Below are 15095 nucleotides of genomic sequence, written 5' to 3' on the forward strand. Positions count from 1 at the left end.
TCGTATTGAAATAAATTTTTATCCACCTCTAGAATTTTAACTTCAGCATATTTATATTCCTGAAAAACTGTTTTTGTTTTGTTTTGTTTTTTTAAAAACCAGATGTTGAAAGAACAGTTTAAGGACTTTGCTCGGGAAACAGAAAGCATTGGTCAAGAGCGTGTGGCTTCGGCAAATGAGATCTGTGACCAGCTAATCGCTTTGGACCATTCAGACTCTGCCACCATAGCAGAATGGAAGGACAATGTGAATGAGGCCTGGGCAGACTTGCTGGAGCTGATTGATACACGCACACAGCTCCTGCAGGCCTCATGGGAACTCCATAAGTTCTTTTATGAATGCAAGGATACTCTTGAGCGTATATATGTGAGTGCATCATCACAGTTTTTTTGTTTTGTCTTTTTCAAATCAACATTATTGCAAAATCAACTCTTGCATCATTTTCATCCTCCCTCCTTAATTCTCCCCCTTCTTTTGCTTCTTACATTTTTCTTATTTCCATATATTCATATTCTCTTGATTTTGTGTGTGGGTGGAACACAGTCCTTTTTTAATTTCTAGGATATGGTAATCCATAATGACAATCATATAAATCATATTGCTATTCAACACTCTTTTTGTCTTTTGGTAAGAGCAAAATAAACACAATTATTCACATTTGCTGACTGATCACTATGTTATTCACAGTATGTACACAACTTGATGCCTTGAATGAGTTGAAGACACATTCTGTATCGTGGTACATTCAGAGATAAGTGTTTCATGATGTGTTCTGCCTGCACAGTTTAATTGAATAATTTGCATTATTTATTTGAACAGTTCGTTGAGGTAGAATTGACATTTCATAATCATCCAGAATCTCTTTGTTGGTCTGTTGATGCCTTTTATATTTTGAATTTCAAGGAATGTGTTTCATAAGTTTTATAGATGCCTCTGCTCATGATGGTGTTGAATGTACATTTTATTCCTGTATTTCCAGGAGAAAGAAAACTACATCCCAGAAGACCTTGGACGGGATGCGCAGAGTGTGGCAGCTCTGCAGCGCAAACATGCCAATTTCGAACATGACCTCATCACTTTGGGAACTCAGGTAAATTCTCAATTGTGACAGTGATCTAAGGTGGTATTTTGATATCCATACTTCTCATTAAAGGATCAATTTAGGGGTTATAAACAGCGAGCTTTTAGGAACTTGAGCAGTACAGCAAACAAACAAAAATGCTAAATGACATTATGACACTATATGGTGGGTTAACCTGAGCTGTGGAGTTTAAATGTTTTTCATACTTTAAAAAAAAAAAACCTGTTCATAGTTCATCTAGTTCATAGTTGCAAAGTATATTTTCAATGCTTTTGTGAAATAAGAACTAGTCAGGAAGAATAATTCTGAGTCTACTTGCATATGACTACAGGTAGAAGCCATTCAGACCGAGTCTGTTCGGTTGCAAGCTGGGTATGCAGGGAGTAAGGCCATGGAGATCCAAGCACGGGAAGCAGAAGTGGTGGAAGCCTGGCGTAACTTGCACATCCAGGTGGAGACACGGCGTGTTAACTTGGCCGATGCCAGCGACTATTATCGCTTCATGCTGATGGCCCATGACCTTCACCTGTGGATGGAAGACATCATCCGCCAAATGAACACCCAAGAAAAGCCAAGGTGGGTATGCTGATATGGTCAGGCTTGTAATGCTTCTTTAAAATGTTAGATTTAAGAAGAGTCATCGTTGAATCATACATGTTCAGACCATCCTGTTGTCTTTCTTGCTTTCCTGCAGAGATGTGTCTGGTGTGGAACTGCTAATGAACAACCATCAGAGCTTAAAGGCAGAAATTGATGCTAGAGAGGAAAATTTCGCTATTTGCATCAATTTGGGCCGTGACCTTCTCAACAGAAAACACTACCGTCAGGAGGAGGTGAGAGCTGAAACAAGAATGCTTTAATGCCCTTAATGTTTGACTTGGGCCTCTATTTTAAATTTCTGGCTTCATTGAGACATTGTGGCCATGATCAAAGGGGGTGTGGGGTGTACACACACTTTCATCTTCAACCATACCTGACACCTGGCTACCCAAAGCCTGTCAGTGTTGGTGAGGTTAACGTTCCCTTTGCGTCAGTCAGGAGTCTTTGTGTTTTCTGTATTTGATTTTATTATTCATTAATACGATTGTTTATTCGTTTATAGTTCACATGTTATTTTTTTTTATTTTCCTGACCCTCGTATGCTGTCGATGTTTCCTTCTTGTTCTTAAATGCTAACAGCATGCTCCTTAGGAGTGTGAGTATGCGCTTTACAAATTTTGCATTTATTATATATTTTTGAAGGCACTTGTCATGTTTCTCTAAACTTCTCTCTCACTACATCTTGATTTAATTTTGCACATAGATTAAAAAGTTAGCCATTGCAGTAAGCACTTACTCTAGTGACTTTGTGTGTTAATACTTATTAGCAAACAAATACTTATTTCCAAAATTGTTTGTTTTGAAGGTGCGGGACAAGTTGATTCAGCTTACACTAGAGCGCCTTGACATGACAGATCTCTGGAAAGAGCGCTGGGAACATCTTCAGCTCAGTAAGCCTTGAGTATTAATTTTTGTTTCAGGAAGAGGAGGACTTTCCAGTTAAAATATAAATTTTGTAATTGTTTTAATGAAGCAAACCTTCCTGTTTCATATCAGATACATATTTTTCAAATGTGTATTGTGCATTTTTTTTTTATATTTGCAAATATTTGGAAAATAAAATTCACTCATTTCTCAACAAAAGAACCAGGCCAGGGATAAATAGGTAGTAGTACTTACATCCTTATCATTTTACTGCTCTTGTCATTGATCTTGTAAGGATGGAAAAAAAAATTTATGTCCATTTTGGGACCATTGTTGTCGTAAAGTGCACATATTAAATTCTTTTTTTTCTAGTCAGAACCGTTAAACACATGACAGGAACAGCCCACATAAACATTTAATACACTAAGATGAGCATATTTTGGGGTGAAAACTGCTAACAGCAACAGATTCAAGATTTGTTGTAGCTTACCACATGTCAGGAAACCTTACGTGTACATTCAGCTTGAGATATAAATTTCATTAACTACATATTGGGTTAGAAGGCAGGCTCATTATCAAATTGGCTGAATTCAATCTGGTGTTATGTGGAAACTCATTGAGATGACTTGACTGTAAATCTATGTTATTCCAAGGCAAGCTGATGCCTTGGAGCTGACCTTTCTCTGTTTATGTCAAGTTCATATTTCACCAACAGGAGGGTGTTATTTTCTCACGTTTGGGTTGGGGTGAAATATGATTGCAAGTTTTACATTTTTTACTTAAAGGAAGTGTGTGTGTGTGTTTGTAGTTTTGGAAGTCTACCAATTTGCAAGAGATGCAGCAGTGGCAGAGGCATGGTTAGTGGCTCAAGAACCTTACCTGCTTAACCAGGACCTAGGAGTAAGTTTTTCATATCAATTTTCTTGGATGACCTGAGCTTATTGTGCAAACTGCTGCTAAATGACCCAGTTTGTATTTTATAGTTTAGTAACTTTTCACAAGTACCATAAACATGCATTTATGGCTTTAATTTCAAACTTTTTAAAAATTGCTCTTGTCTCTTGGAATTTGTTGTTCAATATAAAGGCTGTTAAGAGCTAATAACTGTCTATTTGGATGCAGTTAGGACTAGCATAGTCCATGTTTTGTTACTGTCAGATTGGCCATAGATTAATGGTATGTTCTGCCTGTGTACATCGTGTTATAGGATACACTTGATGCAGTAGAAAATCTCATCAAAAAGCATGAGGCCTTTGAAAAAGCTGCTGCAACACAAGAGGAAAGATTTGCTGCCTTAGAAAAACCAACAACAGTGAGTACTGTTATCATGTGTATAACGTGCTGATGTGAAATTCTGGTCCCTTGTTTTACTCTCTTCTCCCCCTCATCTTTCTGTCCTATCATTTGATGATTATTCATTTAGGTGTGCCAGCTTGTTCTGATGTGTTCAGCTATATCAGACCTTTTGCATTAAAATTTGGAACAAATATCAAAATATGAAAAGTTGTGTGTAAGCAGGGTCACTAAATCAGCACTTTGTTTCTTGACTGTCTTAGTTTGAAATCAAAGACCGACAGAGAAAGCAAGAAGAGGAGTATCGTAGACAACATCCAGAAGAAGTTGCACGAGCAAAGGAAGAAAGGAGACGACAACATATTCTGGAATTTCTGCCTCCAAAACCACCCACGTAAGCTGTGTCCCTTATTAAGAAACAAGTGTATTTATATCATATTTTGTTCTCGCTGATTAGTAAATATATTCATTCACTTTGCAGGAACAGTAACACTGCATGGGTTAAGAACCGTGCTGACCATTGTTTGCACAGTTTACAGTTTCCTTGCTCTGCTATGTGTGATGGCTTTGAGTGGTGAGCAGTTCATAAAATGTGCATCAGTCGTTGCAGTGCATAGTAAATGTACTCACTTCCATATTGGATTCCTGTGTTTCATAGGCCAGTTCCTGAGCCAGTGATAGAGCAGCCTGTAGCAGCCCCAGTGGTAGAGAGCAGGCCTGCAGCAGTGGAAGAGGTTGAAAGGCCCAGTGCTCTGATCAACGGGGAACAGGAAGTTGACCAGGAAGCAGGTTTGTTGTGTAGCATCCTTAGATAACAGCAGACTGGTGCCAGTGGCTGCTTTCTAAGCAATAGCGTAGTTCTGAGTGTGTACATGCAAGAGGTTTTAAACTGAAATGGTGTTTGTATTCATTCTGGCACATGAAGTAGGATCTGCTTTTGTAGTGTAAAATTCAGCAAGTGTCTGTGTTTCTCATATCTTATTGAACAGTTGTGTTTTGGCCCAGTGTGACAGTTCAAAGAGAGCAGTGCCCAAGTGGAACAGTTCATTGACTTTTTTTTTTTTTTCGAGTGGGTGGGGCGCAATCAGATATGTGGAAGAACAATATTATTATGCTGAAGGTTGATGTGTATTGCCTCCGTGCTTATTTGTCATCAGTTTCCAGAAAGGTTTGGTATCATGTCAGTATGACATGTCTTGCATCATTTGGGAAATGATTTTATTCATCACCTGGATTTACGTAGATCTTATTAGTTATTTCTTGAACTGCAGACTTTAGACTGGTTCTCCTATAAGTAAGATGTACATGTGTTTGTAGGAATTTGCATGCATGATGCACACACACTTTTTGAAAGACAGATTGAAAAAATGACCAACCATTCTAAACATCTTAATAAGTGCATGAAATGCATTCATGTATCTTTTTTTCCTTGTTGTCTATTAATTTATTGATGTTTGTGTGTTTGAAATGGCAAGCTAGTAACTAGTGTTTGTGATCATTTGTCACTGTATTATGTCAGCATGCCTACTCACATATGTAATGCTAGCCAGTCTCAGTTCCCATCTCTGTCTAGTTGTAACTGCAAGCATCTGTTCCTTTGCGACCTACTGAGAATTTTGGATGCATTACTGTCAACAGTCTGAACAAGTCTAGAATTTTCACATACCCCTATTTTGTTTTGGTTTTTTGTTTAAATAGTATGAGATGTTTCCTACTTCAAATGTGTTCTCCTAGCTCTTTTTTATTCCATATTATCTTTTACATAAGAGTTAGTGAAAGAAAACAATGTGCAGTAGATAAATGAAATTTTAGACAGCTCCCTCTTGATTTTCATACATCTGATTACAGAAAGTACTGTGAAAGTGGCAGTACAGGTATCTTCGATCTGTCTTATGGTACAGGTTATCTTTAGGTTATCAAGACAACCTGTTCTGTAGGGGTCGACTCATAAATGTTACAGCTGTGTTTACTTGACCAGAATTTCATTCATCCAGAGCATTCAGAACTTTTCTCTAGTACTATTTCTAGCATGATGAAACATTCTATAGTGGAAATAATTGAGAGGAATCTTCGTGCACACAGTTATGAGTTGTATGTGTTGTAGTATGCTCCTTGACTTTTTTTTTTTTTTTTTGATGTTGTGAGCATGCTGTTCTTAATAAAGCAGAGTGTGAATGGCTCAAAAATTACATCTAACCCAAGTATAAATATTGCATAATGACAATAATACTGAATTCATTGTCAAGACTCCTCAACCTATTTTATGTCATGAATCACTTAAGCAATGCTTGGGAAAGATGTATGGAAAGTCATTCACACTTGGCAGTATACTAACTGTAACCTTTAGTTTTGTATGCACTGCTGCATGTCGGTGTGTGTGCATGCCTGTCCTAGGAGAGCCAGAGGTAGAGGCTCCAATAAAAGTGACAAAGGCCGCTACTCTTGAGAGCCGCTCACCTCCACCCAGGGAAGAGGAGCGTGTATCACGTTCCCTACCCAGGGACACCCCTCGAGGCCAACAGCGATCCCCTGAACAACTTTCTCCTCCTGCAGTGTCCCCACGAGGCTCAAGTATGTGTTGTGTATGCTCACAGCTAGAATCATTGTGCTTCATTTCCAAATTTGTGTGCATGCAAGTGTGTTTGTGCATGTATGTAAACATATGCATCATTCATGCCTCTCAGTGTTTATGTGTATTATTAACCATTCTTTTTTTTTCAGGACAACGAGTTTCATTCAATTTCAACTAATTTCAATCATTTGATGCTGAACTGGGGTGTATGGGTTATCTGCTTTCTCTTTGTCTCATTTTACTCCACTATCAGTCCTGTATTTTTTGTATGCATTCAGGTGCACTCCTATTTAATTTGCTTGCAGACATTCACCCATGCACTTTTCAGTTTAAGTTTACTGACTCTTGATTAATCAACTTGCCCTTAGAAAGGAAATTACGGGATAGTAGGATTCAGTGAAAAGAAATGTATTATGATGCTGACTGTAAAATAACACCTGATAGTGCATTCAGGTACACATGAACTTCTACACATTGATAGATGGTCTATATATAAAAACTGAATGAAAACCTTTTTTATGTGATCCAGGGAATGTGTTAATAGATCAGCTCAGAAAAGGTTTCTTTAATAATGTTGATGCATTTTATGTACAGATGTATTCACACTTTTTCTGTTTGTGTTTTTCCCACCTTGACTGACAGTAATGCTTGGCATTAACTGAGTAGACATAGATTTTATTGATGTTTACTAGATAGATGTTTATGGTGTAGAATTCACAATGTGAAGATTTAGTCCTGATTGTAGCTGAAGACCCCAGTGGCGGTGGGCTGGGGAAGTTTCTCCTCAAATCAGTTTGAGCATGCTGTCCTACATAGCAGTGCAATATAGGTCTTCTGTACATTGCTGACTTGCATAGAAGGGCTTTTATGCATGCATGGCTATAGTTTTTCTACAGGAAAAAGTTCCCAGTTTTGCTCTTTAAAATTAGCTGTGCACTGCTTGCCATGCAGCATTTGTGGTCACTTGGGTTTTTTTTTTTTTTTAATTTCAATTGTGGAGGTCAACTTGCATCATGTGGATGGGATGGGCACAATGCCCCATGTGAAGCCATGTGTCACAGATCTCCAGACTGATTGAATCAACTTGTGGCAGGTGCCTTGCATACACTAGAAGAGTAACTCGTTGGTGCATGTACTAATTATTGGTTACTGGTTTAGATTCGTACTGATCTAACTTTGCAGTTCATACACTAACTGTGGGTTGATTTTCCGACATAATAGCTTATATTGTGCATTAACTTATTTAGTAGTAAACTTTAAATTTACTGTCCAACAGCTTTTAACATGAACATAAATAAATAATCACTTCTATATTTATTCCAAGACAAGGCAGCCCAAAATGTGTTGTGCACTTTGGGCAGCATAAATGCTAGTGAACTTGCTGACATTGCCTTCACATGCATTCAGTGTACAGCTTCTGCATATTTAAAGCTTTGAAATAACAGAGTGAACCTTCCCTCCCCCCTTTGGTATGAGTCATAGTATGACCAGTTTGGGGTGGTTGGTTTTTTTTTGGGGGGGGGGGGGGTGAGCTATAGACAATACAGTTTAATAGTACATCCGTGTCAAGATTTGGATGAAGGAGAGCATTTTTCCTTGTGAAAAAATAAATTATCAGTCTAATAATTCTCCACTACCACAACCTGAGCATTTGTATGAGCAGAATTTCTTAGGTGGTTGCCATGTTAATGCTGTATTTTATTAATTTGTGTGCATCACTGTGCTGCTGAACTACAGTTAGTGCATTTGGGGTTGGAGTGGGGGTACCTTAAATCTACACACATAACAAGGACTCAAGTTCACTTGAAACCACAAGTTGATGGCTGTGTTTTGGTCTTAGTTATATTTATTTGTTGTGTAGGACCTGAACATTTGTACATCACTTTCAGTTTTCATCTTTGAAGAAGTATGGCCGACAAAGGTTTGAAGCTCTGCAAACAATAAGTCATAACATGTTTTCTCAATAATCGAAACTAACCTTTAGTTTCGCAATGGTGGGTGTCTTTGAATAGTTCCTTTCATTTAGAGAGTTGCTGCACTGAAGCAAGTCTTAAAGGACATGTGACTGTAGACGTGCCTTTAAGCAAGAAGGTTGGCTTTTGGAGGGATTTTTGTATGCTTGGTTTGGGGCACAGCGTGGCTGCCAATGTAGCAGTTTGCTTGACGGCAGTGTAACCTAACCCTGCAGCTTCTAATCTTGGCTTGAATGTAGCCACAACTTTTAGTTTCCTAAACATGAATGGTTTGTCATGATAGAAAAAGAGAAGAAGCGTTCACGCTCCAAATCACCATTTGGAAAATTATTCTCACGCAAAAAGGACGAGGTTGAGGGTACACCCGAGCCCGGACAAGCAGGTGAAGATGTGGGTCCAGTGATAAAGAAAGGTAATGTTGTTGAGCTCTGATGGGACCATTTAATAGACCTCTGTGGTTGCAGTGACTGTTTACGACGTCTGGCAAAATACATTTCGTCAGAGTTATTTCCTCCTGCAGATTTATTGCTGTCGCAGTTTCAGCAAATAGGCTACTTCATTGATGTAACAGAATTTAAGAAATCCGACAAAAGCAGAAAGGGACATCTTGAGAAAAGTGTCTTCAGTTGTACCTCAATCTGAGAGTCATCCACCCTGAGTATGTCTTTTTTTTTAAACTGCAATTCATATATCATCCCAGAGGTATTTGTGGGAGGAGTGATTAACATGCTTTGGGAGTCCTCTTTATTGTGCGATGTCTTGTGCCTGCTGCCAACTTTCCCTGTATACAAGATAAGCAGTGGTATTTGCGAATATGGGTGGTGGAGTTAATGTCTGTCTCCAGGGCTAATCAACATCTGCCTGCAGAGTTATCAGACATGAATTTTAATGTACGATGTGGCTAACCCATATTGTTAACATGTTTGGCACAGTTTGTGTCTTGTTTGTGAGCAGATGTGGCTGATCCACATCTGCCTTTTACTGAGTTTTATTTTATGTCCAGTTTTTTGCTTTGATATATCTTCAAGTCATTGCCATACTAATGAGAGTATCAGAGATGTCACATCATTTCAAAGACTGTTCATTTAATCTGTTTAATTGAGATTGATCATCATGAGAGTGGCATGTACGTATGAGGGAATGAGAAAAAGACAGAGAATGCATGCTTGACTGTGTGTATCCATGTGTACTGTCTGTGCAAAGGGGAACTTGCCTGCTGATGTTGAATATATTTTTTGTGAACTCTTGCCTGTTTGCATCTTTATGCCCGTGTTAAACATGTTGGCATGAAGCTAGCCAGGCATGAATTAGTGGGCTGCTGAATACGAAGTTGGGATGATCACTAACACAAAACATTTTACACTGATATGCACTTTAGAATGGAGAGGCCTTAAGCATGTACATAAAAGGTTATAATATTAGACATGTTTGTGACAGAACCAGCTGCAGGTGCTTCACCAGAAGTTCCTCATGAAGAAGGCATTCTTGTGCGCAAGCATGAACGAGATGGTGATAAGAAAGCTGGCAATAGGTGAGCCTCAAGTCGCCTTTATATATTTATGTATAATAAATGAATGCAAAATTTATATAACACATACTCACACTCCTAAGGAGCATGTTCTTAACAAGAATAGGACATGGGCAACACATGGGGGACAGAAGAAGAAGCAAACAACATGAGCGACAGAAGGATAAACAGCAGTAATGATGGCAAATAAAAGACAAGTATAAAAAACATAAAGAGGATCCAATTACTATAACATCTTGTCTCTTTCTCTTTAAATAATTTGCAAACACACTAATGCATTCCCTCAGTGTAAGGCAGCAATGGTATTGATATTCTGACAATAGCAGGCACTAGTAGTTTGTTGTGTGGAGCATTTGGGGTGATAACAGAATGAGACCAGATACCAGTTTGTTGTGTGGAGTACTGATGATAATAACCTAAGGAGGGCAAGCACTGGTCTGTTTAGTATATCTCATGTGATCTGCACAGACATGGCTATCGTTTTGAATCCAAGGGAAATGAGATGATACTTTGATATAAAAAAGAGATTTGCTATTGCGATTGTATTTGGAATTCCTTATAATAATAGAATACTTGCTTTATGATTGTTGCAATACAGGTCTTGGGATAAGGTGTTCGTGGTGCTTCATGGAAGTTCCTTGTCCTGCTATAAAGATCAGAAACATGCCAAGTCTGTGAGTGCACAAGTTATTGGGCTTTCCATTTCTACTTTTTGCTTTTGAGTTAGTTTTCATCAAACAGGATTTGTCAGTTTTGTCTCTTACAGATTGGAGTGCTGCTGAAAGAGTTATTTTTGCATTTTATTATCTTCAGTAAACTATGAAGGATGAGAATGATGGTCATAATTATGATTTGATCATGCTTTTTTTAAATATGTAATTCAGTAAACCCACCATTAAGACTTTCTAAAATCCACCTTAGTCAGGTCCTAACTGAGAAGGGTTTTAGTAGGGAGATCAGCCAGTATTCTTTCATTCCATACACTCTGACTTCAAACACCTATAAATTCAAATTCACTTATTTAAATGTTGAAAATGAAGCTCTTAAAAATCACCAATCTCATGTAAGACCAAGTCCACCCAACACCAAATGTCAAATCAACCCAGTGAACAAGCAGTCTTTTTCAAAATGTACTTTATTTCACATTATTTCAGCCAACCAGAAGTTTTCAACATGCAACCAGCAAACAAAACTTGTAATAGTATACAAATAATCAGCCATGTCGCATTGGGGAGGTAGTCATAATAGAGATGACATTTATACAGCAAAATATGACTGAAAATGTTTTGGGTCATAAAAGGGGCTTACATTATGAAAAGTCTTATTGAAATTTTTTTTAAGTTGTGAATTGGACAGTGTGAATGTTTAGTTGGTAAATCTTTAAGATGCAGGGTCCTAAGAGTATTTCACAGACCAGCCATGCGGAGTCTAAACATTTTATGTCTTCACAGTAGTTTAATTAGGTGCAGGCAGATTTAGGCCAAATTTTTTGTGTTTTGTTACAAGGACCCTAACACACGCATTCATCATGAACCTCCAATGGAACTGGTCGGAGCCACCTGTGACGTTGCCACTGATTACACCAAGCGCCCCCATGTCTTCCGTGTTCGCCTAGTTACAGGCAGCGAGTACCTTTTCCAAGCAAAGGATTCGGTGCGTCATTATTAATGTGTTGCTGATCTGTAAAGATCTTATACAAGTTGTAGATAGGTCAATGTAATTTATGTCTACAGGTGGCATTTCTGTTTTCTCTTTTATTAAGTAAAATGTATTCAACTATAGAAATTTTAAAAATATATGTCAGTTTTCCTTTTTTCGTAGCAGAAATACTTAAAAATGAAATAACAGCATCTGATGTTTTAAAAAAAAACCCAAGTAAACTATGCTACCAGTGCCATTCATTTAGGTTGCAGCCATTGTCTTATGAGAAATGCAAGATTGTGATCTTGATGATGCATGCTAGTAATCATTGCTAGTACATTTAACAGAAATAATATTTCATGATTGGACACTGTCAGATACAGTTTTACGCTTTTTTAGGTTGAGCGAGATCTGTGGATTGGTAAAATGAACTCCGTGACTGGTCCAGAGGGGACAAGCATACCATCAAGGTCTCAGACACTGCCAGCAAGAACAACAGAAGACCCGGGAAAGGAAGAACACAAGAAACGTGGCTTCTTCACCTTGAAGAAGAAATAGTCCACTTTCATTTACACCTGTCTGCTTTTTTTTTTTATTTTGGGGCGTGTGTCAGAGTTGGTTCCAAATTCTTTCAAATTCACATTTTGACAGTCATAACATGCGCTTCAAATGGAATCTCTGAAAATCAGATGGCTAAGATGTGTTTGTATACAAGGAACAAATTTCATTCCTTCTCTGCAGTGATGTCTTCGGCATTTTGTCCATTTTGCTTCCGCTTTTTCTTCTCATCCTGATTCAATTTTGCCTTCTCAGAAAAACTGATGAATGAAGACAAGTAAATTGACTCTCAATTCATTCATGTCCATTGTCAGTGCATTGTGTGTATGTGTATAGGCTTGCCCAGTCCTCAAAAGGACCTGTCCTGTAAATCTGTATGGATGCATGAGTTGGTTTGGTTCTCTCTTCTTGCCCTTGTCCCCTTCCCCCCAACTTTGTGTTGTCTCCCTTTCCAACCTCGGATAATTGTAATCACAAAACTTGTGGTCACACCATTCGACCAAGTCTGTTTAGCATGATAAAGTTGCTCAAGTTAAGATCCAGAACTATCCTGGATGGACATTCCAGCCAGGGAGACAGAAGCAACTGGAACATTTCACGTGTTGCATGGAGAGGTTGTGAGCTAGCAGCCTTGAGGGCCAGGGGTGGTATCCAGAGCTGTGTTTATTGTTGTCAAACAACTTATGTGGTGGGGCTGTTTTCGATCAAACTGACGACCTGTGATATTTCAGCACACCAGCCAAAGATCACATCAACACCACTCAGCCCTGTAGACATGCAAACGTAAGCTTCACACATGTTCATGTTCTTTTCGAAGAAAAAGAGGGAACAGATGTTAAGACTTGATGAGGGCTGTAACTAAACATCAGTTCTCTTGAATAATGTGTCAGAGGAGAAAACATGCCGTGCATCAGCCATCATCATAGCCATGGTGGAATGTGGTGGGTTTGTCAGCAACGGCACACAGGCTACCAGTAGCAGCAACATCCTAGCCAGAGACTGCCTCCACTCGAGTTTCTTTCTGTGCATCATACTCTAGTATTGTGCACGTGGTTCCTGGCAGTAGTTCCACATTCCCTCTATGCAAGGCAGTGGAACAGCATCTCCCCACCCCACCTGTTGTAGCCTCACCATTTATTTCAGCACCTTTGTGTTTGTAGCAAATAAAATAATTGTTTCTCAAATCCTTTTCCCCACACTTTTCTGTCCCATATTTGCCATGTACATATTACCAGTTTTTGGTCTATTTTTTTTTTTTTTAAATAACGTTAATTGCCAAATCATTTTGTTCTGATATTCTTAGTCGGCAGCAGTGTTGTGAACAGTTTTGTTGATTATAGCAGTCATTGGGTCTGCATAGCATTTTTGTGATTCTGGTTATTCTGAAACTGATACATAGACATTTATTCTGTTATGACAATACCATGGCACAGCCATTTAAGGCTTATAACTTGTATGTAGCTTGTTCATGAGGCAAGAGGTAATTACATGCAGTGGGACTTTCTCGCTGCTTCTTTCCGTTGTGCTCATGACTGCCAAGATATTTTTACAGATGCAAGCGTAGCTCCTTGACACTCCCCAACCCCTATAGGCCCATTGTAGATACGAACCCGTTGTACATGATTTAATCATGCTGTCACTTTTATGCTGTTGTGATGGTTTGATGTATGTTGTGTCCTGGAAAGCAAAGTCATTTTCTAGTTCTTGTTAAAAGGAGATTTGTTTGCATTTTTGTTTTTTTATGGAAGGGGAGGGTGGTCTGTACTTTGCTATTTGAACATACTTCTGCAGGGCAGGATTTTTATTTTCTGCAAGAGAATATGGTGTGCAAAATGGAACATTTGTGTAATTTCAGTCAAAACTCACTGTGTTTTATAGCAGATTATAGGATTATGTTTTATTAGAAAGGGATGTAAGTCAGTGCAGATTTGTTGTTTTTGTTAATAGTCCAGATGGAGCATAAGATTTGTGCAACACTGCAGGAAAAAAAGAAAAGTGACTGACTTCTAAAGGAATAGCAACTTTGGACAACAAGTGTGCCTGGTTTGTACTTCTCATTGAGCTCATAAAGTTTCTCATGTTTAACATTTTGTCCTCTGTAACATATACATTTTCTTCTATTGAACAGTGTTCTCATTGTAGTGTTTTGTTATTCCCTTCCTGTTTTTTTTTTTTAACAGGAAATTTTTTTAAATAAAACTAGCATAGCTAGCTAATGTAGATGCTCTTATAGAACCATCATCACTGCTTGTCCTGTGTAGCCGCTGCCGGACCCTGTGTTGTACGGACTGCAGTCATATCCATTCGTACCAATTGCACTTGCCATTATTGTCACTGCAGAAGCATAATTTGTAGGTCTTAAGTTATAGAACTTCGTTGAGCAGGTGTGGGAAGGTCATTCATCGATGCGTCTCCTACATCTCCTCTTTCCAGCTTCATTCATCACCCAGTATTATTATATTGGGAGCTTCACATGGTTTTGTATTTGCTTAAAAGATAAAAAATAAAGAACAAGAACTAAATCCTGAATTCACTTGTCCCCCCACCCCTGTGCACAAGGATTACAGACTACAGTAAGGAAGATGCCCTTTGAGTGTGCAGTTTCAATTGTTGTTCTTTTGATTTTTTTTTTTTAAATATATAGATCCTCCACCTTGGGGGTGGGGAATGTCTGGCCCATGAAATCATTTGGTGTGGCCCTGTCAAGGTATCTGCAGGTAGGATTCAAAATTCATTAAATCTTGGAGCTGCTTTTATAGCAACACAAATTTATATCAAGTAAGGTACATTTGAAGGACTAGCAACGAACATTACAGGACAGAAGGACACATGAATACATGCTTCTTGTCAACTGCCTGCAGTTTGCCAGTATTGTGGCGACTTGGAGGACAGTCAGTGCCAGTGAAGCTGGGAGTGCATACATTCCAACAAAAATGTTAACACTGCAGCAAAACTACAGCTTGGCCAAATTTTTAAAGTTAATAA

The 15095-nt window shown here is 38.5% G+C and overlaps 1 protein-coding gene across 1 annotated transcript in view; it reads left to right on the forward strand.

Annotated features, from left to right (window-relative positions):
* The window catches only part of LOC112570633 (spectrin beta chain-like), a 44321-nt gene extending 29689 nt beyond the window's left edge, over window positions 1-14632 (forward strand). Inside the window, 15 exon segments of the mRNA XM_025249171.1 lie at window positions 103-366; window positions 980-1090; window positions 1413-1657; window positions 1776-1914; window positions 2487-2571; window positions 3354-3445; window positions 3753-3857; window positions 4102-4232; window positions 4497-4627; window positions 6233-6409; window positions 8667-8795; window positions 9821-9914; window positions 10510-10585; window positions 11418-11564; window positions 11952-14632. Coding sequence (XP_025104956.1) covers window positions 103-366; window positions 980-1090; window positions 1413-1657; window positions 1776-1914; window positions 2487-2571; window positions 3354-3445; window positions 3753-3857; window positions 4102-4232; window positions 4497-4627; window positions 6233-6409; window positions 8667-8795; window positions 9821-9914; window positions 10510-10585; window positions 11418-11564; window positions 11952-12110 — 2085 coding nt within the window. The 3' untranslated portion in view covers window positions 12111-14632.
* Window positions 14633-15095: the final 463 nt, after the last annotated feature.

The sequence above is a fragment of the Pomacea canaliculata genome, linkage group LG8 (assembly GCF_003073045.1).
Source record: "Pomacea canaliculata isolate SZHN2017 linkage group LG8, ASM307304v1, whole genome shotgun sequence".
NCBI lineage: Eukaryota > Metazoa > Mollusca > Gastropoda > Architaenioglossa > Ampullariidae > Pomacea > Pomacea canaliculata.